At 40.9% G+C, this 26,065-nt stretch overlaps 2 protein-coding genes across 3 annotated transcripts in view; one reads left to right on the top strand and one right to left on the bottom strand.

The window, feature by feature from the left end:
• Positions 1–1,895, top strand: part of B4GALT6 (beta-1,4-galactosyltransferase 6) — a 72,666-nt gene extending 70,771 nt beyond the window's left edge. Inside the window, exon 10 of the transcript XR_004359878.1 lies at positions 3–1,895. The gene's annotated coding sequence lies outside the window, so the exon portion shown is untranslated. The remainder of the gene's footprint in view (positions 1–2) is intronic.
• Positions 1–26,065, bottom strand: part of LOC116794764 (desmoglein-2-like) — a 39,326-nt gene extending 13,261 nt beyond the window's left edge. The window contains exons 1-15 of one of the 2 annotated variants that reach the window (XM_032703801.1): positions 25,979–26,065; positions 19,279–19,314; positions 18,261–18,395; positions 17,133–17,291; positions 16,727–16,871; positions 15,367–15,527; positions 14,404–14,538; positions 14,075–14,260; positions 12,760–13,019; positions 11,805–11,947; positions 10,943–11,170; positions 8,770–9,000; positions 7,605–7,747; positions 6,247–6,585; positions 3,499–4,221 (exon numbers count right to left, since the gene is read on the bottom strand). In XM_032703801.1, the coding sequence (XP_032559692.1) occupies positions 3,499–4,221; positions 6,247–6,585; positions 7,605–7,747; positions 8,770–9,000; positions 10,943–11,170; positions 11,805–11,947; positions 12,760–13,019; positions 14,075–14,260; positions 14,404–14,538; positions 15,367–15,527; positions 16,727–16,871; positions 17,133–17,291; positions 18,261–18,395; positions 19,279–19,314; positions 25,979–26,023 (3,069 nt within the window). In that variant the 5' untranslated portion in view covers positions 26,024–26,065. Of the gene's footprint in view, positions 1–1,004; positions 4,222–6,246; positions 6,586–7,604; positions 7,748–8,769; positions 9,001–10,942; positions 11,171–11,804; positions 11,948–12,759; positions 13,020–14,074; positions 14,261–14,403; positions 14,539–15,366; positions 15,528–16,726; positions 16,872–17,132; positions 17,292–18,260; positions 18,396–19,278; positions 19,315–25,978 lie in introns of those variants that run through there. The other variant, XM_032703791.1, reaches the window with a different exon arrangement.

A 26,065-nucleotide genomic window follows, 5' to 3' on the forward strand; every position in this document is an offset into this window, starting at 1 on the left:
AGTTTGATTCTACTCCCATCCTGATTTTCACCTAAGTTGGTTTGGCAGGAGGAATGTATTTGAAAGGCTGCTCTAGTAGCAGGCAGAGGCCAACCTTCCTGCCCATAAGGCAGGAAGAATGGATGGCTGTCATTGCCACTGCACTTTGAGCTCACAGGAAGCTCAAAGGCCACCGGGAGGGAGAAGGCCCCAGCAGAAGAGACAGCCAGTGCCACTAGCTCTGCTACTGCAGTGCACCCTGATGGAGTGATGCATTTTTGGGATGCCTCAAGGCCATAAACACTTACCATCACTCTCTGAGGGACAGCAGCTGATTTGTTTTCTCTTTTAAAGCTGATTTACTGCTGATAACCCAGACGCTTTAAGCCTTTCATTATGCACTATGGTCAAATTCCCAGAAAGGAATGGAGCCTGGAAGAGATTGCCCTGTCCTGCAAAGTCTAGCCTGGCTCCAAGTATACACTGAGGGATGACACAGGAAATACTTCCTTGTGGGTATGTGGCAGGCTGGTTCATATTTATGGAGTCCAACATACTTAGCAAGGATTCACAGTTATTATAAATCACAGAAGAGCAGCATGGATATAATCCGTGTCATGTTGGCATCTCAGTGTAACTGTGCTCTATTATTCTTAGATAAGAAAATTACAGACCTTGTTTTTCCTTTTGAAGTCAGAACAAGGCATCTTCACAAAGATAAGTGTCTAGGGCTAGTTCCCCTCTCAGGGTTATCTAGTAGTCAGATGCTAACCAGGCACTTCCATTAATTTGGGTCTGTACATTCCTCCCACCACTCACCATCATTTACAAAACACAGTTCTATTAGAAGTGACTTAATCTGATGGATGTTCTGCCAGCATTAGCACATGCTGATAGCATCTGAACTCTTGGTACAAGACTAAGTGAAATAATGGAGACTCACTCTTAATGAATCTATTCAAATAGACTCTTCACAGCACAAGCAGATCTGTGATAAAGGTTTATATATAAACAATACACAGGGAAGTCAGGATTTCTGTGACACAGCCCTGACTCTTACATCTTCTTCTGGATGTTAACAACTGCATATTTTAACAACTATAAAACCGAGACAATATTTTATGCCATGTTGTCTGTATAAACTGATCAGAAGAGTTTGACTCAGAGCCCAGTAAAACTGTGCCTAGAATGCTGTTGTCTTGCATCAAATTATTATAGAATTTAGTCCACTTAACCAGAAGGCAGAATTCACAGTTTTTTCAGAATCTCTAAGTTAGCAGGACACCAACTTTTTTTACTTCTGCATCTTTCATATATTCCTTCAGGCTGTCTGGGAAATCCCAGTTCTCATTCCATCTTTAAACTCTTTACTTGTAACAGGAATATCAGTGTTTTAACTGGGGTAGCTGCCTGAATGAAGAACTAAAAAATACAGTAGAGTCCTTTATTTTAAGATTGCATAAACCCACAGAGATATTCCATTAGAGAGTCAGGAAAGTGGTGACCACTTAGAACCGCAGGCTTGCTTAAAAGTAAATACACATATTTTAAAAACAAAGTGTAAGAGAGAAATAACCAAAGGTCCAAGCAAGCAAGTAGTTTGATTTGTTTGGAAATACTACTCTACTTCATATAATGGCACATCTGTCATGTTGAGCATAGTCATGGTTCCTAGTTTATATGTTTATGTTTTTGAAGCAACTTTTACATCATTATTAGTAAAATGAAACACACTGGTAGCATTTCTAGTCAAAGGCAAAACATACCAGTGGAAAACATAACACTGCAGCTGCAGGAAAACTCCAGGAGAGATGGAGACAACCTGAAAGCTCTGCAGATCCACAGGATTTGCAGTACCATATGACCACCTTGCTGATTTCACAGGTATGAGATAAACACAGTACCAATACCTGATCTACTCTGAGAAAACACGAGGAGTGTATGACAGTTTTTTCTTTATTAACTTTTAACTGTTAACTAAATTAACTTTTAAATGTTGCAAACAGCATACAAATATTTACATGTGCATATATACATACTGTCAAACAGTGCAGTACTGTCTTCTGCTTTTACCACATAAACTCCCAGGAAATAAAAGTAGTCTCAAGTGTTGCAGACCTAAAGGGAGCTTTCTCTTGTCTTGTCAGAGCCAAGTAAAGCTGCCATTACACAGCACTATAAAGGCCACCTGAGCTCTTGTACTGGAACCAGTGGAACCTCACACATACCAGGCTGCATTTCTGTATCTGTGAGTTCACAGACAGAATTGCAAATACCTAATTGCACTTGTAAATAAGATCCTACAGATGTCTAAGGGCCACAAACTTTGCTAGCAAAGCCACTGTCTGAATCTCTGCCTCTAAAGGTAAGTTTTAGCTGTTTCTCATATGTTAAATAAAGGACAAATTAGGAGCCAGTGAAAAATGTACGTGATGCAAATGCTTACTTGTCCATGTCAGTGTAGACCTACACCAAGTAATGGAATTCTTACACTGAGGTGACAAAAAAATTGTAGTGTTCAGCTTTTTTGCTACTTGCTGTCTCTAACCCCTGTGCTAATGTGCAACTATTGATTGCTTAAGTTACAAATGCTGATAACCCGAAGTTGTGACATCCCTTCAGGAGATCAACACACCACTGCCCTGAAGATGTACTGATGTCGGTGGCTTGGGCTTCTCAGGGATGAGAGATTTCTTAGCAAGTCACCGAGGTGCAGAGATCTGCAGCTCAGGAGAAGCTTCCCTGGCCCACAAGGTAATAGGTGGCAAACACAAAATGAGAAATTAATTCACCTCGTGGGAGGACTTCAGCAGATACACTCAAGAGCAGTTCAGAAACCTAACTTGTGCTTTGCATGCTACTATCCATCACTAGATTTGAGATTTTTTTTCATGGTTTTCCATAATTATGCAGCTCTGGTAATGTGGTATTATTACACTAACTGAATAATAAAAAGCAATTATAAATATAGCAAACAAGAAAAAAAAATATATTTTCCACATCTTCCCACTTCAAAAGCATTGTTGCCAATGTTACATAATAGTAACAGTAGATTTCCTTACTTGATTCCTGGTCATATAATCCACATTTATACAAACTAGTGCAAGTGAGTACATGTCATTCTGGAAGCTCCAGCAAATTCAGATCTCATGGAAGAGCCCAAGGCAAGACGCATACAGACACAAGGGTGGGACACTGCCACCCCTCTGAGGAGCCAAGCTATGAGCGAGTGTACTGCACCGTGCTGTACTTGGTGACCCTGGAAGACTTGCTCAGTGTGGCACTGGCAGGAGATGGCCCTTCTAAGCTGGAGCCCATAAGGTTAAGTGGAGAGTCTGTAATCAACACATGCTCTTGCCTTCCTAAGCTGGCACCTGCAGCTTGTTCAGCTTTGCCCCGCAGCCCCGAGGCTGTTACCACCCTTTCATTCACTACCATGCTGCGTTCCTCTGCCGGAGTGGGGAAGCTGAGTGAGCCCTGCTCTGCAGCAGGCACAAGTACCCTCTCTCGCTCCCTCACCACGACATACTTGGAGTCAGGAAGATCCTGAACCATCAGGGCTCCTGGCCCTGCACCTGCCGACTTCACCATCCTCTCTGTAACCACCACATTACTTCCATGTGGCAAATCAGGGATTTTTACCATACCCTGAATGCTCGATGCAGGTGCCAGCACTCTCTCTGTCACCACTACATTCTCCTTAAACTGGGGGTCTAGAAAGACACCAGCCGAGTGGGCAGGAGCCCCCAGAGAATAGGATGTTTCCGTCATGCTGACATTGGTCTCCGTGTGGGCTGTGGGAAGGGGCTGGGCATTGTGCTGCCCAGAACGGGATGAGAAGGTTGTTTCTGTGACCACTTCCTTGGACAAGGTGTCTTCTCCTGTGCCACTGCCTGTGTACACTGGCGGGGTGGGCTGGAAATGACTGCCCAAGGCAAAGGCTTGTTCAGAGCTAGAAGCATTTTGCTGATCTAAGAACTGCGACTTTGTGTCATTAAGACTGAAACCTGATTCACTCCTGGAGCCACCATCTTTCATGTTGATCTGTCTGCCCATGCATATTTCTGCTAGAGTCTTAAATTTGTCTCCTAAATCATCGAGAAAATGGTCATCAAGATCCCCCTCAATAAAGCTGCAGCAGCCGACGGAGCCATGAGGGGAGCCTGATTCTCCCTGGGAATAAACCAGGAGACAGTCTTTGGCAGCTTGTGCTTCATCTTCATCCGCAAAAGAGACAGCTTTCTACAGACAGAAAACAAAAGCAAGCAAAAGTTCATCAATGCCAGCTCTATACATAACAATTTTGAAATATCAGGAATGTTTGGTTAAAAAGGTTGAAGTAAAAAAATTAACTGAACCCACAGAAAGTGTCAACCATATGAGGGCCGTGCATAAAACGGTTTTTTGCTTTTTTGAAGTTGGTCTGGACTTGACAGCACACTTGATGAGAAGAAAAATGTGATATTAAATTGAAAACCTTTGATACTATCACCACCTGCTGCTGTTCCTTCCAGTAGTTGTGCCATTTGTGATACTGCTCCATATTCACAAAGAGATTTTTTAACTTAGGTCAGTGAATGAACTTCACCTCTAACCAGGTGTTTGTGGGAGAATCCAGATAGCATGCCTGAGAGTATCCTAACATTTAAACAAACATTTAATGAGTACATGCTGACATGTTCTCACCTGCCATGGTCCTTTGCACTAGCACAACCTCCAGGATCACACCCAAGATGCCCAACAGCAAACAAATCAAAAAGTCGAATGGATTGGTAAGTATGGATACATAGTCTCATACATAATGGACTCATCATGTAAATTCTTAGACTATGCAGGACATTTGGCAACACGGAGGGCTCGTGTTCTGACTACGGAGCTTACAGGGTCAGCTCAATCTGAAAGCAGTGTCTCCAATGGAGCTGCTATGGTGCTAGCACAAATATCTGTGTACATGCGTGTGTCGGCTCCAATTCTAGAAGTGAAGACAGCCAAATCCTCTGAGCCTGCTGAACCAGCTTTATATAATATAGTTGCTGGTTTGTGCTCAGAACCACCCTTCTGCCACATTTTATATTCTAGAGTTCATATTAGCTCAGGCATCTGTGTAATGTGGTATATATCCAGACCCAAACTGACTCTATATGTTTATTTGCATTTGATTCTGGGAGTAGGCACATGAACCAAGATTCTGCTACAAAAATTAGCACACATCTGAAACTGTTTGGTTCGGTTACTTGTCTGTTTCCGCACCCTTATAATCTGAGATATTTTAGCCTCACAGGAGTTGTACAGAGTATTGAGTACGATCTCCCTCCTGCAGGACTTCATCAGGCAGCTATGCTTAAAGTATGTCTTAATATTAGGAAGCACAAAGACTGGAAGGAAAGCAGATTGCTACTGTTGCGTCTGTTCACCCAGAAGACCAGTAGCTGGAGCACTCCAAGACGTACAAGTATCTAAAGCTCAAATCCTTCCATGGCCTGAGGTGGTGATTCAAATCTAAACAGCTACTCACCTGCAAAACCACATCAGCAGCCAGCTGGAAGGTGTTTGTACAGGTATGGAAGTGAAACTTTCACTATAAGGAGATCACCAGCCAAAAGACTAATGATGTGCATTACATAAAGGGGAATACTTGCAATGAGTAAGAATAGCCTATTGGCCAATGGTTAGGTCAGTAAATAAAAAAAAAAAAATGTAGAAAAGAGATTGCAACATGTGCCTTACAGGCTTTTGATGAATGGCCCTTTACCCAAGCTGTTGGGCAAACAGCAAGTCAGCTACTTTGAAAAGGCAGACCCACCCTCTGACGTTTGACATCTTTAGCTTATCTTTCCAAAACCTGCTTCATGGTAAAGTTTGTAGCTCTGACTCATGATGAGTCACAGGTGCCTTCCTACAGACCAGTTTAACGTGCCTAAGTCTCTGAGATTTAGATCATCTAGTCTTTCTCCTGGCTTTTTCCTGGGCAATGGCCTCCTGGATCCCATTCCAAAGAACCTTCCTTGAGAGGAAGGTCTATTTGTGGGACACCTTGCAAGCACTCAGTGCTATAAGACCAAGCATTGTCATGCTCTAAGCCTTGCACATGAGGTTAATTCAAAAATCCTTAATACCCCTGACTCCACATGCATACAACATTGGGCACTGTATCAAGACTGTTTATACACAATTATCTACTCATCTGTGTTTGTAGTAAAATGAACAAAATTTCACAATGCTAAGTGTAAATATCAAAATACTGTTATTTTCGGGTCATATGCTTACGTCATTGAAGTAGTCTCTTAAAAATTCTTCATTCATAGCTCCTGCTGCTCCCACTGCAAGTCCTCCTCCAGACACCACTGTCTTGCCCTCTATACCTGCCATGCCTTCAGCTGCTCCAGCTGCCATGGCTCCAAGCTCGGCACTGGAAAGAAGATGTCTTTGCTCTTCCCATCTTTCCTTGGTAATAGTGTTGTGATGCTCTCCCACGTGAGAGACAGAGCTGCCTGCTGCTGTTACAGTTTCGCCTCCACTCATTCCTCCTGTTGCTGCTGCTGCCGCGGCTGTTGTTGCTCCTCTTGAGTTCCCCAGTGCAGTGGGTGGAATGAAGCTTAGCACTGGCTACACAAATAAGACAAATTAAGATGTGGCATGAAAGCTTCGCCGTCTAGCACATGGAACTCACCAAACCAGAGTGGGGCTGGGTGGGACCTGGGAGGGTGCTGTCTTATGACTTGTTTGAATTTGCACTTATACATGTTGCTGCAAAGAGTGAAAGGCGTCCTGAAACAGGGTGCAGCTTCCACAACTGTATTCCCAAGAAAGATCATGGAAATGTTTCTACAGATCACTGTTTTCTTGAAACTTAGAGGATTGAAAGTGTAAAAAAAACCAACAAAACAAAAACCAAAACACTAAAAAAAGGCTGCCCCTTTGTTTTTTCCTAGCAGTTTGGCTTCCCTGTTAATTATCTTTAAACAAGAATTTGGTGTGAGCGTTGGACCTAAATCAAAGTCTTTCACCCTCTGTTTCTTTGTTATTGTGCAAAAGCATGTCAGTGTCATGCCCTTTTTTTGGAAAACTTTGTTTTGTAGCATAACAACAAAAGGCAAACTTCCTTTGGCATTCACTGTTCCCTCTGCAGATTTGCACTTGTTTTCTGCCTTTCTCTTTTTTAATTGTTTCCTCTGTTTAGAAAATACACAGGGAAGTAATTTAAAACATAGTCTTAAACTTTAAACCAACAAGAAGCAGCTAAGCTTTATAACCCCTTCTCTTTCTGCTTTACCATGCTCCCAAAGGGGTGAAGAACATTCCAGGCTTGCAAATGCAAATGTTTCACTCTCTATAGATTTGATAGTTTTCCCACAGTCCTATCTTCTGCTCAGATACCATCAACATTTGCTTGATTGCTTTCCCTATGGAAAGTGCTATGGTTGCTTTTTCTACAGCTGCTGATGGAATCCATCTTCCACACATCCTTCGCTGAGCCTCACAGGGTTAATTTTAATTAATGTTCATGTGTTGCTAAAATCTTCTGTAGAGCTTTAAAACATCAGCCTGTGATGTGGAAAAGGCATCAAGTGCCAAAATGAACACTGGAACAGAAATCAAAGAGAAATGCTATCAAGGATACATGCCTTCTCCTCAGGAGCTGCTCCTTCACTGTTCCACTGACGCAACATTGCTTCACTGTAGTCTGGTATTGCAGCAAATGTCTTTGCTCCACCAAATCCTATTGCTCCCGAGCCACAAGGACACAGCAGCAGTAACAGTGGAATAACTATAGGGAAACAGAAGATTGCCATTAACTATGTGATTGTTAGGGCCTAAGCATACTAACAGCCAGTATAAGTATGGCCAGCTCCCATATCTAAATGTATCTTTAATGAGCTAGTGATCAGTATGAGGGCTGACAAGAACCAAAGACAGGTTCCCAAACAAGGCATTTACTAGAAACATATGCCAGGCCAGTTTCCTAGAGAGTAAACTGACAATTAACATGTCAGGGCCTGAATCCTGCAGATAACCACACATGTATGTAGATATACTTCTATCAAAGATCTCATATACCAAACCCAAGCCCTGATATGACTGTACAACCTCAGCATTTTTAACTCCTCCCGTTCTTTTATTACTAGATAACAACATGGCATCACGTAAATTCCACCCTACCAATCCTTTCACTTGGCTAGAGTGTTGCCTGGGGAACTCAAAATAACCCACTTTCAGGAGCAGAGTATATTATTCCTGTGGCATGAACTTTGTTTTATCGCAGTTAGATTGCTGCCAGCACAAGCAATAAATTATTGTGAGTTTAAATGCAGCACTGCTACATATGGCCATACCCTGACTACAAGTGTTCATCTCTTATTTCGAGCTTCTATTTCGTCTCATTAAAGAACAACATCACATGCTGCTCTGAGCAAGGCAGCAGACCTGCAGTGACAGAGAAGAGAATGGAGAATGCACTGTGGTTTGAGTAGGAAGAGTTAGGGCTCACCTGGGGACACGTGGGAACACCAAAAGGATTCCTCACTGCTTCCCCACCTGTTATTTACAGCACCATAAACAAATATTAAAGCTGTTCATATTAATTTTAAAATGCACAGCTTAAAATCCTTTGAGGTTGAAACGCTGATACTACCAAAATTTAGCTGGGGATCTGCCATGACTTCCCACAAGACTAGGAGCTTACACAGAATATATCAAGATGATAAAACTTGGGAACTGGATTATTTCTTTCCTGATGCTTTGCAGACCATATTTACAGTACTTCTGAGATAATATGAAACAATTACTTACGCAGCAAAAGTAAAAATGCCAAGATGATTAGTGCAACTGCTGCTGGTCCCAGACCCACTGACTTATTGCCAATAAACTTCTCTTGGCACACATTGTCATCTGTACACTCACAAACAGTCAACTGCAAAGACTGTGGTGCAGCACAGCTGAGGCCCTGGAAATCCTTTATTAGGATGGGAACTTCAGTTCTGCCTGGCTTCAGGTTTTGTGGTACCAGCTGTATGCTTGTGTCTGAAGCAGAAGTGGCCAGGGGCGGGGTTAAATAAAAAGAAAAGACAAGAAATGAGTGGAGAGAAAATTGACTCCCATAAACTCAGTAAAAAAAAACCCCTTCGCAGTCTCCCAACAAAGCCCCTCTAGCCAATGCAATGGAATTAAGTTTAATTAGCTGCTGCTATTTACAGTACGTGTGCTTTTATTTTTATCAAGTAATTCATGCTGTTAACAAAGCAGCCATGCTTGCTTGCAGCCTCACATAATTTTGAAGTTTCACACCACCAGAGACTTACTATGGAAGTCCAATCACCTATATAGTATCAACCACAATATCCAGATAGATAAAGGCTGAACTCAAAAATACCCAGCTTCAATCTTTAGGAGATTGGTCTATTGTAGCCACGGGCAGAGAACCCGGAGCCAACATAACACCTGCTCCTGTGGCTGCATCATGTCAAGGCCCAACTAGGCAGGAGATCACAGAATCAGAGAATGGGTAACATTGGAAGGGACCACAGTGGGTCATCGGATCCAACCTCCCTGCTCAAGCAGAGTCATACCAGAGCACATGGGAGAGAATTGTGTCCAGACAGTTCTTGAATATCTCCAGCGAGGGAGACTCCACAACCTCTTTGGGCAGTCTGTTCCAGTGCACGGTCACCCACACAGAAAAGAAGTTCTTCCTCATATTCAGGTGGAAATTCTGATGAATCAGTTTCTGCCAATTGCTTCTTGTTCTAGTGGGTGGCATCACCGAGAAGAGCCTGGCCCCACCCTCCTGACACCCTCCCTTCAAGTACTTATAGGTATTATGAGGGCCCCTCTCAGTCGTCTCTTCTTGAGGCTGAACAGGCCCAGATCTCTCAGCACTTCCTTGTAAGAGAGATGCTCCAGTCCCTTAATCACCTTTGTTGCCCTCTGCTGGAACTGCTCCAGGAGCTCCATGTCTCTCTTGCACCAAGGAGCCCAGAACTGGACACAGCACTCCAGATGTGGCCTCACTACAGCTGAGTAGAAGGGCAGGATGTGCAGGACCTCCTTTGACCTGCTGGCAATGCTCTCCCGAATGCACCCCAGGATACCACTGGCTTTCTTGACCAAAAGAGCACACTGCTGGCTCATGAACAGCTTGCTGTCTATGACCAGATGGTGTTCCCAGCTGCCAATGCTACCCTATTTGGAAAAGCTGTGATCCTTACAATTACTACTAGTCTGGCTGCAAGCAAGGTGATGAAAACTAAGATTCTTTCTTGGTCCTAAACTTGGCCATTAGGATGCCTCTGCTGATTGCTTTGCAGTGTAGGATTGCAGAGGGCAGAATAATGAGTTTGAGAAGGAAAAAAAATGTTTTCTGGTGCCTTGAATCTACCTGAAGCATTTCCTTTGAGCATTTTTCAGGCTGATATGAATGGAAATATAAGAAAATGCTCATTTAATTTTGAAATACTTGTTAAAATTATTTATGCTTTCTGCTTTGCTTTTGTTCCTATCATGTTGGACAATCTTTAGACAGGTTACGCTGTATTTCTCCTTTTCGAGGTCCACTGTGCAGACAGATTTATTTATTTGTAAATTAGAGCAACTGCAGCCAGTAACACAACCACACCTCCAAGCTCAGTTCTAACAAAAAGCATCCTCCATCAACTGCATGCTTTCTGTGATAAGATGGGGATAGCTTGATCCCAGCATTAGCTATGAAATCCTGGTTACCTCATATGGGGCATCAAGCCAGGAAAAGATGGTCCAGCTGAGGGAAGGCAACATGCCCCAGAGAACGTGACTGTGCTTTTATAACCTCTAGAGAGAAGGGAGCAGAATGCAAGTGATGGTCTTAAAGCCTGACTCCATATATAGGGTTTTTTTTGGTCTGAATCAGCCAAACTGTCAGTTTGCCTGGAATTAATAAATTACAACACCAGGACTCCAAAGAACTGAAAGTAAAAATACATCTTCTTACCATTTCTGGATGCAATTATCCATTTTTTTGCTGTTCCTTCTGGCTCATCAACGACAGTAAAGCTGAAGGGATCACTATTTGGGTAACCATCCAAATCATTAGCTGTAACATCAACTAATTTTGCATCTGAACACACAGTCTGCACAGGGTTCACAATAACTGGGCAGTTATCATTCTCATCTTGAACTTGAATGACAACTGTGCCAGTGACCGTTTTCTTAGGAAAATCTATAATTTTAAAATAAGAAAAATTAAATTGATTTGTGCAAAAAATTTAATCTTAAAATAAAAAACTTCATATTTTCCAAACCACCAACATTACTGAAGTAATTTGAAAGAGCTCTCCGTGGAGCTTATGAGAGTAGTATTTCATTCCCAACGTTAATAAAAAATATTGACAAAGTTCTTCTGAAGGCAAGTTGTTTTATTATTTTAACTTTAAAAAAATTTCCTGTATGGTTACACAGTAACATGTAGATTATAAATGGAGAATTCCAATTACATACACAAGAAGTTCAGGGAAGTTCTTTCTTGCTTAGTATTCAAGAAAAGTTGAGACTATGAAGTCTGCTAATCGGCATACTGAGATATTGGCAATTTCCACCTCGACAAGGGATGTTCCTATCAGACTTACCTTCGCAAAACTTTTACGAAACATTCACTTTCATCTAGTCAAAGAGGAGAAACAGGCACCATGGGAACCCATTCCATGGTAATGAGTTGCCATGTCTCTCCTCTGAATACACAGCCTATGGGAAACTGCACTCGGTGCCTAACTTTAAAGATAGGCAGACTAAACCAACTATTGTTGTAGAAAGGCAAACAACTCAATTAAGGTAAAAAGAAAACCCTCTCAACTTACCAGTGGTTACACCCAACATGGTGATAGTGTAAGTGCCATTCACTACATGAGATGATTCGTAGTCGAGATTTTTAGCAAGTCGGATTTCACCTGTGACTGAGTCTACAGTGATCCAGTTTGCTGGATCTCTTCCTTTCACATATCTGATAAAAATCATATATAAAGATGTACACAGTTATAATGAGGAAAACAAACACCTTCAGAAAAAACCTCTTTACAGTAAGCTTACTCTTCATTTAAAGCAGAGATCAAATCCCTAGGTCTGAGGTCTGATGCTCCTGCCACTGTAACTGGTTTCAACTATAAACCTATGCTGAATGTTGAAACCTGCTTTTTCCCCTAAAGCCAGGATTTAGGTGTGGAGAGATTACAGTAAGTACACTCAGGGAGCAAGACCAAAAAGGAGAGGGAGCTGCACTGCTGGTCACTGTCTTCTCAGCAAAAGCTGAGCATCAGCCACCCAGGAGACACTGTACTACAGGCATGGGAGAGAGGGGCTATGCAACTCTGCTGTACACCATTTGTAAAAGCTATGGCAGTGATTCAATAACATTCTAGCTGAAGAGCTATGATTCAAAATCCAAGCACACACATGCAGACATATCTATGGTACACCCTTTCTGTCCTGCTGATTGATGTTTCTGCATATTTCTTCCTAATGTTTCTGGAGACAATGAAATCAGATGGGTAAATCTACTCTTGAAAGTAGACAGGCATGACAAACACTGTGCAAGGATGTACAGCTTCAGCCCAAACACTCACATCTCACCATGTACAACAGAAGAATATCGCATAATAGAACACTGAAGAAGATGATAATGATTTAGTTTAAGGTGTAAATTATGCTTAGTAGAAAATTCTTGCCTTTGAAATTATTTCAGTTCAACATGCACATTTTTACAATAAGATGCGACTTCTAACATACTCAGTTATGATGGCTAAAAAAAATCCTTACGTAATGCGCTCTGCTATTTTTCCAGTGTCTTCATCATAGGCTTGATACTGTCCAATAACCTGTTTTATCTGCAGTTTCTCACTTGCTCCAATAATTTTTGTGCCACCAGGGAACACAGGGCCTTCCTGCACATTAATCACCTTAATTTTGATTGGAATTGTTTGTGCTTTGTAACTGGATTTAATTGACTTGTGGAACTCTGCTTTGTTTGTAACAACAATGCCCAAGTTTATGCTTTGCATTTTTTCATAATCCAGCTCCTAGAGCAATTAAAAAAAAAAAAATTAAAAAAAATTAGGTATTTGTCAGAATCTGATATCTAGACAGCTTGTATACATTTAATATTTAAAGAATACTGTAGAATCCTTATTTAAGTAATAAGGATGGAAGTATTTAAGCAATATTTAAGCAATAAGGATGCTACAGTATGAAGAAGTTTGTTAACATGTTACTCTCACTCTTCTTATTTTTAGTGGATGACACCATAAGTATGGCTTTATATTATTGAATTAAAACTAATTTAAGGTACATGCAAGGAGTCCTACCATATTTTTTGCCTGTACTTGCAGTGAATCAGTGCTCAATCATTTATCTCTTCCAATTTTACATTTTGGTTTTTTTTTTAAACCAATGAATTTACTTAATAATGCTCATCAATTATTATTTTTTTTTTTACAATTAGCAGCTTTCAGATAAGGAAATCAAAGCTGAAAAAAAGGAAAAAGAAGAAAAAAAAGGAAAAAGAAGAAAAAAAGAAAAAATAAAAAATAAAAAAAGGGGAAAAAAGGAAGAAAAAGGAAGAAAAGAAAAAGGTACTTAAGGCACCATGCATTTTCAGTTCTTGTGGACTAGGGGAAAGTGAAATTTGTAAAATACATGTTTCCATTTACGGAAAATAGTTTCATAATTTCAACTTATGAATATTCATAAAACAGTCTGTAGCCCATGGCTCAAGTGTTGCCTCCAACGTTATCTGTGGCCAGGGGAAATAAAGAAATTTTATTTCTTTAAATATGTATACATCAGCAAGTTTACAGTATGTTAGCACTGTTGTCCAAAGGACAAGTGAAGTCTGGGAACTTCTGGCCTACTAGATATATTGGAGATCACACAGAATGAAAATGGAAGAGCTGGACAAAAATATTAATTTGCATAGAATTACTGAATACATAAAAAAGAATATGACAAAGGAGGAGTGTCCACCATGTAAATGTACATTTTTATATGTTGACTGAATATATATAATTTGTTTGTCAACTTAGATGGAATAAATTATTCTATTAATTACAGAAGAATCTGTAAAATCTATACTAACCTTTACAACAGTCAAAATTCCTTCATTTGTTTGAGTATCTGTTACTATACGGAAAAACCCATCTTCGTTGCCAGAAACAAATGTAAAGTTTGCCAGCCAGTTATCAGAAAATTCTTCATCTTTGTCAAATACTTTTATTCTCATAATTTCCACATTTGCTCTGTTTTCTTCAATGCTTCCTTCAAACTGCAATCAAAAAACTACTCTTTAAAAGGATGTCATGATTTACCCCATTTCACCAGTGCAAGAAATTTTGCACAATGTCATATTAAGCAACAGGATATTGGCAGGTGTAGGAACAAGTCAAAAATTGTGAGAAATGTACTTACTGTATGACTTTCAACAACAGGCAGATTGTCATTGACATCCAAAATCTTGATTTCTAAAGAACATGTTGCAGCATTCCCACCTAATTGACCACCACGGTCTTTTGCTTCCACCACCAAAGAATAGCTACTTTGTGTCTGTCATGATAAGAAAAAAGTGTTTAATCAAGGCTAAAAATTCTTTTCTCTAATATCTCTATTACATTTTTGTAATATCTTTCATGGTCAATTATAACTCCTCTCTATCTAGAAGTACATCTCACGCACAACTAACTTGACAGACTCTGCTGGAGTAAAACTGAGGCTTTGAAAAGGATATGGGACTTTTGCTTCTTCTCCACAAAGAGTTAGACTGTACTTACATGGCAAAAGGAAAAAAATTTCAGCTGCCATAAACAAAGACAGGACCAGGGACATCTGCAAGTCAGGACAGGGCTAGAGGCAGAGCTGTGTCCCTCAGCTGCAGAGCTAACATCCCCATCCCCATCTGCTGGCCAAGGAAAACTCTGCAAGCACAGGTGACATCGCTAGCAACACGTGGCTTTCAAATGCTGTTTCACAGCAGCACGTGTCCTAATTCTTTGCACCCCGATTTGCATATCAGGCTACAAAAATCCATGTGCAATCAGCAGCTTTGCAGGTGACGGTCTGCACGGTGTTTGCCATATGCTCTCCAGCAGAAAGAAACGACCACTTGCTTTGTGTAACTGCTGCCCTGACTGCACAGGAGGTACAGAAAGCAACAACCACCAGGCTGGTGCTGTGCTAGGTAGGTAATGGGGGGAATACAACTTCAATCCCATCACCTTCTTCCCCAGTCCCTGAAAAACACGCATCAACCAGAAAAAGCTTTAATCCCAAGGAAGGTGAAAAAAGGTAAGAGGGCCAGCTCTTCATTCTGTAGGCTGAGCTGAGGATGACATAACAGGCACCAGAAGACCACATAAAAATGGGAGGGATTTTTACCTCTCTGTCAAGATTTATTTTTGCTACTCGAACTTCGCCAGTATTCTTATCCATACTGAAAGCAGCGCTAGGGCTTTGGGACACAATCCTGAAAGCAATTTTGGAATTTAGGTTATTTGGTTCATCTGCATCTGTTGCATTTATCCTCATTACAATTGTGCCTGGAAAAAGCAAACAAAATACAGTACTTGTTTATACAACCATGCACTGGCAAATATTTTTATTGTAATGTCAACAATAAATAATTTTGTTAGATGAACTACACAACTGTCTGATGCTCTTGACTTTATTTATGTAATGAATACAGCTGAAGAAGTGTTCCTAAAACCAAAATGTACATGTTAAAAGTCCTCCAGCCAAGAAAAAGATTGTATCCACATATCTGTAACTCACAGAATTCAATGTACTAACTAAACAACAGGTTGAATTTTCTCAATAATCCTGACAGAGCAGAAAGCATAAGTTTTTGAAAATGAGCTACATTTCCCTCACACAATATTCTAAAGGGAGCATTAATAATTCCTCTACCTCAACATTGTTAATACAATTGCTCTGTATTGATGCCCTCCAACAGCTTCACTGAAAATACATGGTGGTCCCCACAGTGCAATCCCATGGCTCAGGGTTTTGTCCTCTGAGAAAGGGTGTACCTCAGTGTCCAGTGCCCAGGTTTTAACATTAGCAGGAATTCATGAAAAGAGCCATTACATATAGCTGCTGCTGACTTGAAAGATTGCTGAGGTTACTCAATACCTTACCCAAGAATTTGTTTCTTCAAATTATCATGACACTGAAATGGACACAATGTCAGGTATTTATTAGGTTGTTTTATTCCGGCTTTTCTTATCTTCTTGGAAATAATCTGTTGCTCTTATGTTTACTGATGTCAGTAGAAAAATGGGTATTAACTTGTTCTTCAATGGTTATGGCACAGACATATGTGTTTAACAGCAAAATACCTCTCCAGCCCATAGACAAAGCAGGGCTTTGGATGAGCATGGCAGAGTGAAGTCCCTCCCAAACAGGCTGTGACTGCTGGGTCAGAAGGCAGATTGCATTTTCTGTGCAATTCCTCTTGAAGGACTCTGGTTCCTGGATTTGTGGAAGCTTTGATATCAAACCAAAGGTGTCACAAGAGGAAATATTGTTCTCTGTTGCCTTTCAGTGGACTCCCTTAATCATACCACACAGTTTAGCTTTGAATAAAAGCTTGCATTCAGACATGGATAATTTGGTTTATGTCAGCAAGATAATGTACCCTTGTTACTGCAGATACACTGCTGAGAAGTGCATATTCACCTGTGCTCTTGTATGTGTTGGGAAAAGCTAAATGAAAAAAAAAAATCTAAAAATAAGTTACCTGTTTCACTTAATTCTTCAATCGAACCAACAAAAACTTCATGTGAAAACACTGGAAAATTGTCATTTATATCCACAACTTTAATTGGGAGATCTATTGGCTCTTCCAGTTTTGCCCCATTCTTATCTAGCGCATGACCTCTGAGCTGATAATAACACAAACAGAAACGATAAGCACACCCAATGAGTGACTGTAAACACATAAATACATATGCAAAATAGAAATACATATATTATATATAACAAAATCTAGACATTATATAAGCATATGCTTAGAAATAGAAGCATGCATACACACAAAAATATCCAGAAATATTAACAATATTTCAAGCAAACACATTTAAAGACAATAAGTAAAAAAATGAACAGGAGGGCACTTATAAGGAAAAAATTAATTTTCAACTTACAAGGAGCATTGGAGTCTTTTCTCTGTCCACCCTTCCTGTTATATTCAGGTCTCCAGTCTTTCCATTGATAACAAATAATCCATAAGGGGGTTCTGTTACTCCTTGACCAGATATAGTGTAAGTTACTACTATCCCTGTATCTTCAAGATCTGAATGTATCTAGCAGGAATATAACAGATTAAACAGCACTCAGTAAATAAAACCATGTATAAAAGCACGATAAAATATTTTTGCTATTTTGTAATGAGGAAACAAAAGCAAATATTAAACACATTTCACTGCACTCCTTTGACTGTGGAGATGTTGAGATGAACGCAGGAAGAGCTGCATGAGGATCCGGTTCAGGGAAATGAGAAACATCTGGAGCAGGGAGATGACCCAGAAGATCAGATCTAAGCTAGTGAATATGACCAGAATGGAGAAGTGATAGGGTAGAAGAAGAATGGTCAGTCCTGGAGATGAACAGGTAGAAGAGGCTGCATAGACTAGAGATTACACCCTTTCCCTGTCAGAAAATACCCAAAACATTTGGAAAAGGACATGTGCACTGGGCCAGCACCACCATCAAGGGGCAGCCCCAGTAGTGGGTAACAGCCAGCTATGACCTGCAGTCACTTTGTATGCCAAAGTGACAGCTGTGGTGCATCCAGGCTTCAACACTAGTGCTGAACCAACTGCAGATCACTCTTGCACAAAGGATAACACCTTTTAGGTCTGGTCACTTTTAGCTCTGTTTCCTAAAAGACTAGGTATATATAATCATGCTCTACACCCTCCTGCCCAATCACCATCCGCATATTTGGGACCCACTTGCCAAGTTCAACCACAGTTGAGTAGGGGTGGAGTGAAAAAGCTCAAAGATACGGCATTCCCAAAAGTTTGTGAAAAAAAAAATGAGTGAAAACTGGGGCTGGGAAAAGATGAGACTGAGCCAAATCAGGCTTCATAAGTAACACACCTGAGGAAGGAAGGAAACAGAAGGAAATGTGGCGACATTCAACTGACATCCAACAGTCCTTTAAAATTAAAGAAATACTCGTGCATGTGTTTAGGGCAGCTACACCCTTATTTTACATTTTAATCTCTATTTTTATATCTATTCTGTATTAATCTCTTTTCTGGGCTTACTCGAGCAATGGGATTCTTATAGGAATTGTCCTCTTCCTCCCGTATGAAGGCTGGAGGGACTGTCCATTCTCGCTTCTGCCTGACTAGGCTGTTGGGATGAGACAACATGCCACTCCTGTCGTTTCGATTATAAACCTGTGAAAAAACAAGACTGAATGTCAGCATTACATTTAACCATTTCAGATAAATGCTTTATTGCTGCTGTAGCCCAGACTTCTGAATAGCTTTTGCACTTCCAATAGCTAGTGACTTCAAAATTGTGGAGCAGCATCAGCCTTTTCAGTTACAATCTAAGAGCTCCTCAAGTTGTTTGAAGAGGGAAACTACATTAGTCTTTTCATCAAGACAGAAGTAGGTAAGACATGCTTTAAATATATGAGCAAGTTCCCATGACCAGGGGTTGGTGAAAATACATCTGATCATGAAGATTTCAATGCTTGTCATCAGATGTGGGAAAAATTTTGGCATTAAGGTTGTTCTGAACCACCATTTCTCCTTATCACTGTGTTTACCATCCCACCAATACTACCTTGTACTCAAACTTCTCTCTGAAACAGAATATGTGAAATATCAGGCCTCAGTTCAACTCACTCAAATGCCTCTGCTATCCTTGCTCAGCTACCCCTCATTGTCACTCTGCATGACACCCATCATCCTTCTGTCCAGTTTAGTCTCTACTGTCTCTGTTGACTTCCAATTAACATCTGGAAACATTTCCAATTAACGTATGCAATAAAATAGTGGTTGTTTTCATTTACAGACTTCAAAAATGTTATTTACAAACTTAATATTTTAGGGGAAGTTTTCTCAAAGTTCAGTGCCACTCAGTGTGATGGACATAGGAGTCTATTAACTTAATGTCAGCTTTCATTTCTTTATCCATTACGCAGCTTTCACATTTCAGAAAATGGTAAAATTCAAGATATTTATCAACTGAAGTAAGGCATGGCTTTGTCACTTTGCTCAGAGAACACTTCTTTGGGCACAGATAAATAAAAAGTTTTCCATTGTATCCTACCTTCACGTAGAGTCCATTTCCACAATTCAAACAGATCTGCAATGGAAATTATGATACCCATTATTAATTCCATGTCACTTTAGCAGTACTAAAACTTAACTGACATGACCTCCCTCATAAGAACAGCAATGCCATAAGGAAAAGGTTTCTGACCTCTATAAATTAATATTTATTATTTACCCATAACAGCTTCTGAAAAATTCACCCATAACCATTGACATTAAAAACACATACTACAATAAAATAATTATTAATTTTTCACTTTTCTTCCATCACGGAACAGATTATAAGAAATTAGTAATTTTTTTTCTAAGGAATGCAGATTTTATAGTAGTTTCCAAACAGCCATTCCTTAGTGCTAAATAACACTTCATTATTCCAAACTGATGAGAATTTGCTATTGATTGAAGCAAGTTCTGGTTGACAGCAGCACTCCAGAGGAGATCCCTCTTCTGGGCAAACCATGGATTTGTGGCTGTGGCGGGTTACCAGTCACATCAGAGAACAAAACAGGATAAATAATATTTAAAGGCAAGGACTAACCAAAAACAACTGCTGAGGTGTACATGACAGCACCGTGTTGGGAGGATAAATGGTATACATGCATCATGTATTTAAACATGACAGAGGCATGTGCATGCTAGCAAGAAAACCACACTTGCTCTGACAAAAACCTTACAAGCCAACATTCAGTATTGTAACTGCCCACCTCTACAGGCACCAGGACAGCTACACTTCAGTTAGGTGCCAAATTCCAGCTGGAAGGAACTGGAGCTGCAGCCAAATTACCAGAGACCTCATGTTTATATCCGCTCTCCAGGCACCAAAGACTCTGCAAGTACCAACATCCCTCAAATTGCAAAAAATGTAGGTGTAGGGAAACAGCACCAACAAAATGTAGGCTATTACAGCAGACAAAATCTACAAATCAAGCTTTTGTGCTTTGTATAGGTAGAGAATACTGCTATTATTCTCAAAACTATTACTACTTACTGATTATTTTTTTAGGCATACCACTGCTAAGGCAGAGCAGGCTCAGAAAAGGTGATTTTCTACCCAAATAAGTCAAGGAGTATTTCTTTATATTCTCTTTGACTGGTTTCTACTCTGTTGACTGGGTTCTGCCTATTTGCCTATTCCTCCCTCTGACTCAGCCTTGATTACTGAATTGATGACAGCTTCTTCTTTTAAAAAAGATATTATCTCTTCCCCACACAATGCAGCGGACTGTGTTGAGCAACACAGTAGAATTCTGTTTCAACTTGCACAACAAAACTCTTTTTCAAATGATAATTTTCCCAGTGTATATATTCTGAAGCAGATTATGTGACTAATACCTCTGTTCTTGAACAACCAGCAGTCACAAGTACTGAGGCCATGTTGCTGAGAACACAGCTGCGATGGGCAGGGCACGTCTCAAGGATGAAGGACCACCGCCTCCCTAAGATCTTGCTTTATGGCGAACTTGCCACTGGCTGCCGCAAGAGAGGAGCCCCAAAGAGAAGATACAAGGACTCCCTGAAACAACATCTCAGCCTTGGCCATATTGATCAACATAATTGGTCTACTCTGGCCTCCAATCAGGAGGCCTGGAGACACAGCATCTATAACGCTGCTGATGCTTTTGAGAAAGCACGCAGGGTCACTCTGGAGGAGAAAAGGCAACGCAGAAAGAATTGTGCCTTGCAGAATATACCACCTAAGGAGTCTTTCTGCTGTGCCTTTTGCAACTGGATGTGTCTATCTTGTACTGGCCTTTTTAGCCACCAACGTGCTTGTAACAAATGCGGGTAGAGCCTTCCCCAAATCTTTGTTTGTGAAGCCCAGCCATGATGATATTCTGAAGACAAAAATTAGCAAGCAGTAAGTTCCCTAATGGATATGCATCATGAAGGTTACAGGATCTTACACCTTAGACCAAACTGTTTTCATGAATATTTAGTCTTATTTTATTTTATTAATTGTATGGATTTCCAAAATTTATTTTTATGAATGAGATTATACCAGCAAGAGTGACAGGAGAATTTTGCTTTATAGTCAAGACATTCCAACAGAAGCTACAACTCTTTTGAAAGGTGTGGTTGGGTGTTGGAACATGCTCCCCAGGAAGTGGTCACAGCACCAAGACTGACAGAGTTCAAGAAGTGTTTGGATGATGCTCCAGGCACATGGTGTGACACTCGGGGATGGTCCTGTGAGGGGCCTAAGGGTTGGACTCGATGATCCTTGTGAGTTCCTTCCAACTCAGTATATTCTGTGATTCTGTGAATAATTGTCAAGATGTCATCGGAAACATCCTTGGTTGTTCTTACTGTTAAACTGAAAAAGTGTTTCTGCCTCAATACTGAATGAACATAAGAGGTATGTGGTGAGAAGTTTCCTTGCACTGGAAACCCGAGAGTATCCAGTATAAACAAAAGCGTCTGAAGTTCAAGAATAAACAGATCTTCCACTGAGATGCATATCAAGAAAGTGTAGAAAATTCCATCAGTCATTACAGACAGAAAGTCTTTCATTAAGACAAGTAAAAGTAAAAATCAATTTGTTTACACAGTAGCAAATGGCTTCAAAACATTGTAGTTTAATGCTAAAATAGTAAAAAATACTTTTGCTCTTGCACTTTTCAATCTGTAGTCCACATGGAGCCTCATAAGGGACTTACAAGACACCCACAAAAAATGTTTAAGAATGGCAATTTTATTTACAAGATGCATAAATAAATGTGGAACAAATATATAAAGGGATCTCACATTTTTTTATTGAAATTTTTTAAAGGTTCCGAAAATTTTAAATAGGAAAAAAAGCACTTTTTAGTGACATTTTCTTCAAGGACAAGTGAAACGTCACATATTCAACAGGCATTAAAGTCCAAATTTCTCCCCTTTTTATAATATCCTATAGCTGCCTTCTGTTAAATGGCTTAGTAAGAGTAGGAAAGCTCTGTCTGTCATTTGTTGTGAATCATAGCCTTGGCACAAAACCCAGACATCTACTGATGACACCTGTTGATGACAGAGCTGAGAACGCATTGTCAGAAGAAAACTGGATGGTTACAAAACACAAGGTGGAAAAAGTGAGGCCTGAAGTAACAAAATTGGAATGAAATACTACAGGATAGCAGCAGTAATCAGCAAGAGGCCATGGGAAAGAAGGGAGTGACTGCTGTGTATAGGACATGCAAGGCTGCTCTTGCCCAAATTCCTGTTCATATATAGTCAGGAAGTGACTGAAGGACAGAGTTTCAACATACAGCTTAAACTGTAAAGATATAAAGACTGAGTAACCAAGAAGGTACGTGTCTGTATTCACTACACCATGAAACAGTAATTCCTAGAAATGTGATCTTTCCTGTATGCTCTGTGTTGGGAGATTTGGAGCTTGTACCTTCCATGAGTCAGTTTGGTGTTGAAGATGATAGACAAGTGAAGACCTTAGAGAAGCAAGCAAGGAGGACCATCCAAGCTTATCTACCAGTACATCTCCTGGCCCTGCTGCAAGACAAAGTACACCCAAGTGCTTCCTGACAACTGCTTATCCTGTTCTTAAAAATGAGTGATGGAGGTCCCTCAGCCTCACTAACCTAAGGTGGTTCCTAGATAGTCTTACAGATGGAAGACCTTCATTAATTTTTATCTTCATTGTATTATCCTAATTTTTAGCTCTTTGCAAGTTGACCATATTGCTGCTTGCATGAGATTCAGTTTCAGAGTAAGGCACACAAATTTATGTGTATGAATAAAAGCTAAGTGCCTAAACTTCTGTTATAATCAACAGAAATATAGCCAATACAAAGAGATCAAAGTGCAGTTCAACTTGCCCCAAAACCAGCCCATATCTACTTCTCTCTGTGCACTACTGACTGTAAGTATGTCTAGTTTGTAAGCCCAGTACAGGAGAATTTCCAGATCAAAGAAGTTGACACTGAGATCCCAACACTACACAACCTGTGTTTTGATGGTTTTCCTTCAGAATAGAATTAGTCTGATCCCACAGATCAAACATCCACAAGCAGATTGATGCATCTCCCAGGAGAGATAAAATTCACACTGGAGATTTGCTTCGAAGGCACAATTTGATCCAACCACTGCATCCATTTACCAGCATCCACTGCATCTCCATTTACCATAACAGAAACTCAAACACCTATATCGAGATGTCGACAATGCTCTCACTGTACAATGCAATTCCTTTTTCTTCACAGTTACCCTTCATGTACCTGCAAACTTACATCTTACTGTCTTTTCTCAGTTCTCAGTTCTTTAATTTCCCTTCAAAAATCATAAAGCACGATTTTATGGCTTCAGATTGGATTTTTTCACTTTCCTCTACTCTCTCTTGGACAGATTCACTTTATTCTGAAGTCTGGTATAAAAAATTACACATCACTTTAGTTCAATAGGATGGATAAAATACCAGATCTTATGGATTTCTCAGCTGCCTTCAGACCTCACCATAGCTGGTTTCCCCTGCTTTTTGGAACAATATTAAAATGTTGAATCAATGCACAGATGCTTGTTAATAACTTTTACCCTGTTTCAACATGTTACTGGTAACAGAAGCTGGGCTGCTTTGAATTAGCTCACCTTTGCTCTCTGTAAAACTAAGTATCATGTTGTGGTATTTTTTTTATTTACCTTGTTTCTATGACTTCTGAAAATTAACTGCTACCGGCTCTGACATTACAGTAGTGATCTAACGTACTCAGCCTGAATTTCACCATACCCAGACTACATCTAACATCCCAAACATCAATGAAGTACCATCTGAGGAAGACATTCAGAGAATAAGTAAATTTTGCTACTCCCATATTAAGATTCATACATCTCTGTCAACTCTTCTTTCACTTAAACGCAGGAAGTGTTCTAAGATTTCTTCTCTTGAAGACATGATATCCACCCTCTTTAGAAATGACTGAGAAACTTCCCAGTCTAATAATCCTTGATAGCCATGCCTGCTTGGCAGGCCCATGGCTCTGGGTGTGTGCCCTGGACATGCACCAAGTCAAGCCCAACCCTACGGGTGCACTACCATTCAGCACACCCAAACGTTCCTGGAAAAGGGTCAGAGGCAGGGACCAGGGGAAATCTGCCGTGACCTCTGTGAGGTACCCAGGAATGATGATACAGGGAGGCAGCCTGCAGGCAGGGAGGGAGCACCGAGAGATACTTCCAGGAAAAACTGGGAGAGGAAGAACTTACTATTTTCGTTGTGTCTAAGATAGAAGATGCTTTGAGAAGACACTACTTTTAGACTAGCCTTGTTTTGCAGCAGTTTCTTAAGATTAATAAGAAATGAATGACGCTAATCTAAAACCCTTGAAGAAGCAACTTGACTTTCTGCCACATGAATGGCTCTGTCCAGATCAGGAAAAAAAAATAAATCAAGAAACCAAAAGCGCAAAACCCAGCAGTGCCTCTCTCTCTTCTGACACCAACCAACTAAGGCAGCCTTATTTGTTCTAATATTCTATTCAACAATGAGGCTTTTAGGCATCAAACTGAGTTGACTTTCAGTACACCATAACCTGCCCCAGCTTTAGCTGAGACTGAGGATGATGAGAATTGAGAAAAATAATTTTCTTCAGGCAAAACAGCATCCTGAGCCAGTGCAAACCTATTAAAATGGACGATGGTGTGGCTTCAGGTATTACACAAAGAACTGGTCAAAACTTTTGCACAAGTAGCACTCCGCAGGTTTTCCATTGTTCTTTTGGACAAAATGAGGGTTAAACATTTTCCAACCAAACTAACTCCCAGCTTGCTGTAAAAAACAGGGTTAACTGTTGCTGGCTGACTTGTGGACAACCACACGTCTATATCAAAGTTATCAGACAACAGTTCTCCAGATAACAAATCTGATTTTGCAGGATCTCAAGCTCAGGGAGCGAGGTCCCAATCCTCAACACCTTCCATCCTCACCATGCAATGAGCCATTACTGATCCCTGTTCAGCAGCTCAGGGCACAGCCCAGGGCCTGGCCTCCACCCGCACCTTTGTGTGAACGGTGGCGGCCGGACTTCCGCAGGCATTCTGCCAGCCTGGAAAGGCTCTCTGACAGAGAGCTTGCTGTAAACCAGCTAGAAACACCTAGAAAGCATCAGTCCAAATCCAACAAACCAGGTGTTTTGGTCTCAGTGTGTTATGTGACAGCCCTTGCTTTTAGCCTGAAAAAGTATGTCATAGGATGGAAGGTCTAAAGGCTGATGGCTGAAAAACAGTGAGGGCGGGGGGGCAGGAAGCCTGAAGTGTCTCAGATTATTAAGATAGTAATTTCTCTATGGCTACAGAGACTTCCAAACTTTTTGAATCGTATCCCCTCCTGGCACTATTCCCTCAAAAGAGTAGTGCAATTTATTAGGACAGATAATATGCTGAACATGAAGACGGCAACAATGTGAACTCTTTCACTGTGTTCCTGTTCCTCCCAGTGCCTCAGCAACCCCACCCATCCCAGATACCTTTCCTGTCGGGATTTTCTACCTCCCCTTGCTTTCGGACAATCAAACGGCGATGGCTTTTATCTAATTCCCAAAGAAAGGAAGAAAACTCGTTCCTAGCCACAGGCAGGCCGGTGGTGGGAAGGCTGCCAAACCCCGACGGGAACACCTCTCCCCGGCGGCCGCACACAAGCCCCCCACGGCGGTACCACCTCCCTCGCCCCTCTTCCCGCACAGCAACCCCCGCGCCATCCCAGGACTCACCAGCAGCGCCAGGAGCCGCACGGCCGCGGCGGGGCCCCGCGACATGGCCACGGCACTCCGCCCGGGACACACCGGGTCACCTCCTCC

This window comes from Chiroxiphia lanceolata, chromosome 1 (assembly GCF_009829145.1).
Source record: "Chiroxiphia lanceolata isolate bChiLan1 chromosome 1, bChiLan1.pri, whole genome shotgun sequence".
Lineage (NCBI taxonomy): Eukaryota > Metazoa > Chordata > Aves > Passeriformes > Pipridae > Chiroxiphia > Chiroxiphia lanceolata.